This window comes from Mandrillus leucophaeus, unplaced genomic scaffold (assembly GCF_000951045.1).
Source record: "Mandrillus leucophaeus isolate KB7577 unplaced genomic scaffold, Mleu.le_1.0 Scaffold576, whole genome shotgun sequence".
In the NCBI taxonomy this organism is placed as follows: domain Eukaryota; kingdom Metazoa; phylum Chordata; class Mammalia; order Primates; family Cercopithecidae; genus Mandrillus; species Mandrillus leucophaeus.
The window spans coordinates 288,731-291,973 of record NW_012106208.1 but is presented as its reverse complement, the minus strand read 5'-3'; the positions used below and the strand labels follow the sequence as shown (position 1 = coordinate 291,973).

General features: G+C 43.1%; 1 protein-coding gene across 3 annotated transcripts in view; it reads right to left on the bottom strand.

Annotated features, from left to right (window-relative positions):
• Nucleotides 1–3,243, bottom strand: part of CIDEC (cell death-inducing DFFA-like effector c) — a 13,790-nt gene that overhangs the window by 3,936 nt on the left and 6,611 nt on the right. For 2 of the 3 annotated variants that reach the window (XM_011998559.1, XM_011998557.1), the window contains exons 4-5: nt 748–906; nt 475–662 (exon numbers count right to left, since the gene is read on the bottom strand). In XM_011998559.1, the coding sequence (XP_011853949.1) occupies nt 475–662; nt 748–906 (347 nt within the window). Of the gene's footprint in view, nt 1–474; nt 663–747; nt 907–1,028; nt 1,059–3,243 lie in introns of all 3 variants that reach the window. The other variant, XM_011998558.1, reaches the window with a different exon arrangement.

Genomic DNA, 3,243 nt, shown 5'->3' with positions numbered 1-3,243 from the left:
CTAATTTTTGTATTTTTGTATAGATTGGGTTTTGCCATGTTGGCCAGGCTGGTCTTAAACTCCTGACCTCAAGTGATCCACCCACCTTGGCCTCCCAAAGTGCTGGGATTACAGGTGTGAGCCACCACACCTGGCCAACACATGTTCATTTTTAAAAAATTGACTAGAAGACTACTTAGGAAAACTCCCTATTTCCATAAAAAAAAAGTGTAGTTTCTAGAGTGGAAAGTAGTCATAAAAACAAAATGCATCCAAGTTCCACCAGGAGGAACACATGCACCCCTGGGCACACGCCAGTGTCGTCCACAGCAGCACTTCGACAGCCCATCAGGCTCCATGTTGTCTGATACAGACTATGCTTTGTCAGCACTAATGCCAGACCCAGGCGCTGAGAAGGCTGAGTCCATGTGAACAGACAGGGGCTCTCCCATTGCCCATACCCACCCTGTCCCCAGGAAATCCCACTTCACTCACTTCACGATGCGTTTGGCCCCACAGCAGTGCAGATCGTAGGAAAGGGAGTACGTATCATAAAAAGTTGCCTTCACATTCAGGCAGCCAATGAAGTCCTGTGGGTTCAGCTTGTACAGGTCAAAGGTTATACGGGCCACATCAATCTTCTTGGCAGGCTTATGGGAGAGGGACTGTGGGTGCCTCGTCCCCTGCATTGAGACAAGCAAATGGTTAGCACCCCTTGAAGACATCTCCCAGGGTCCCGATTTTCTCCCCCGACAGGTGGAACCTCACCTGTTCTGATGGGGGCTGCCATTTCTGCCCCTTCTGGAGGACCATGAACACTATATCCCCTGCCAGGGCTTGGAAGTACTCTTCTGTCTCTACAGTTGTGCCATCTTCCTCCAGCACCAGAAAGAAGGGCTTGTCTGCCAGCATCAGAGTGTCCCGGACCTGGGGAATAAGGTCAGTGATGCTTCTGCCATCCCAGAACTAGTGGGCTGGGGTCTATGAGGTGGAACTGGAGCCCAAGCCCTCTGCTGTGTAATCACTACCCAGAGACTTTATCATGGTACCTCTTGGTTCCTGACTTCAGGGTTCATAGTCTAGAATAATATTGTCCAATAAAATATAAGTCACATATAATTTTTAATTGTGATATAGTTTACATACTCTAAAAGTTACCCTCTAAAAGTGTACAATTCAGGGTTTTTTAATATATTCACAAAGTTGTGCAGCAATCACCACTATCTAATAGTGCAGTGTTTACTAGGCTGGAATGCAGTAATTGTAAGCATATCATAAGCGTAAGTAGAGAGCATGTGACATAATTGTAGCTCATTGCAGCCTCCAACTCTTGGGCACAAGCAATCCTCCTGCCTCAGCCTCCCAAGTAGCGGGGACTACAGGCGCATGCATTACACCTGCCTAATTTTTATGTTTTTTTAAAGATGGTGTCTGGCTATGTTGCTCAGACTGGTCTCAAACTCCTGGCCTCAAGGGATCCTCCTACCTTGGCCTCCCAAAGTGCTGGGATTACAGGTATGTGCTATCATGCCCAGACATGATTCATTATTTATTTTTTTTTTTTTTGGCTAATAATATTCTACTATATAGATATACCAGATTTTAAAATCTATTTATCAATGGATGAACACTTGGATTGTTTCTTTTTGACTGTTATGAATAATGCTGCTATGAGTTTTTGTGTACACGTTTTTATATGAACACAGGTTTTCAGTTCTCCTGGACATATACCTAGGAGTAGAATTGCTGAGTCATACATTAACTCTGTTTAATTTTTTTTTTTTTTTTTTTTTTTTTTTGAGAGAAGGCTTTGCTCTTTAACCCAGGTTGGAATGCAGTGGTATAATCACAGCTCACTGCAGCCTCAACCTCCTGGGCTCAACGATCCTTCCACTTTAGCCTCCCAAGTAGCTGAGATTACAGGCTTGTGCCCTCGTTGTCCAGCTAATTTTTTTTTGCGAGGGGAGGTGGAGACAGGGTACTGCTTTGTGGCCGAGGCTGGTCTCAAACTCCTGTGCTCAAGGAATCCTCCCACCTCAGCCTCCCAAAATGCTGGGATTTTTCAATCCCAGTGAATGCACTTGGCCTCTGCCTCTGGAGAATGGAAATAGTGGTAACTACCTTAAGGCTCTCATCAGAAGAAATACTGCAAGTCACCTGGCAGAATACATGGTCCATAATAAGAATAGGCTCCTCAGGACATTTACAACCACATCATTGGTTATTTTGGAATGACTGAATTCTCACTTCACTTTTCTTGCTTGGATTCAATAAGGAACATATTTTGCTACTTAAAAATCTTTCAATAAGGGCCTGGGCTCAGCAACACACCAATAGCAATGAACATACCTAGCTCCCTGATCTCGGTTTCTGAATACCATTCTCCACTAAAATGAAACAGACCTCCTTAGAAAAAAATGGCCAAGAATTAGGGCAGGGAAAATACAAGATGAGCCTGTAATACCTTGCTGCACCAGAAAGTAAGAAAGCATGCAAAGAATGATAGGGACATGATAAAAAGACACAGAAGTCTGGGACAACTTGAGCATCAATAAATAATCTGTTGCCATTTATATATCCTACTAAAATAGGAATACCTGTGTCCCTTTTGATATGAATAAATAAATAGGCCAGGTGCAGTGGCTCATGCCTCTAATCCCAGCACTTTGGGAGGCCGAGGTGGGAGGATCACTTGAGGCCAGGAGTTTGAGATCAGGCTGCGAAACATAGCTAGACCCCATCGCTATTTTTTTTTTAATTAAAAATTAGGTGTGAGGTTGTGTATCTATAGTCCTAGTGAGTCAGGAGGCTGAGGTGGCAGGATCACTTGAACCTAGGAGTTTGAGGCTGCAGTGAGCCATCATCACACCACTGCATCCTAGCCTGGGCAATGGAGTGAGACCCTTTCTCTAAAAAAATAATAATAATAATAATAATAATAATAATAATAAGTGAATACAGTGACAGATGCAGAATTCAATGTTTACTTAGTACAAAGTACTGACCTAGAAAATAAATAACAGAGGGAAAAATGTTACATAGAGAAGCTTGACTGTACCTACCACTTTATTCAAATAATCAGAACAGTAAGGTGATAAAAATTGCATATAATTTTGCACTGACAATCTTTAAAAAAATTTTTTTAGACAGGGTCTCACTCTGTCACACAGGCTGGAGTGCAGTGGTGCATTCACAGTTTACTGAAGCCTCAAATTCCTAGGCTCAAGCGATCATCCTGCCTCAGCCTCCTGAGTAACTGAAACT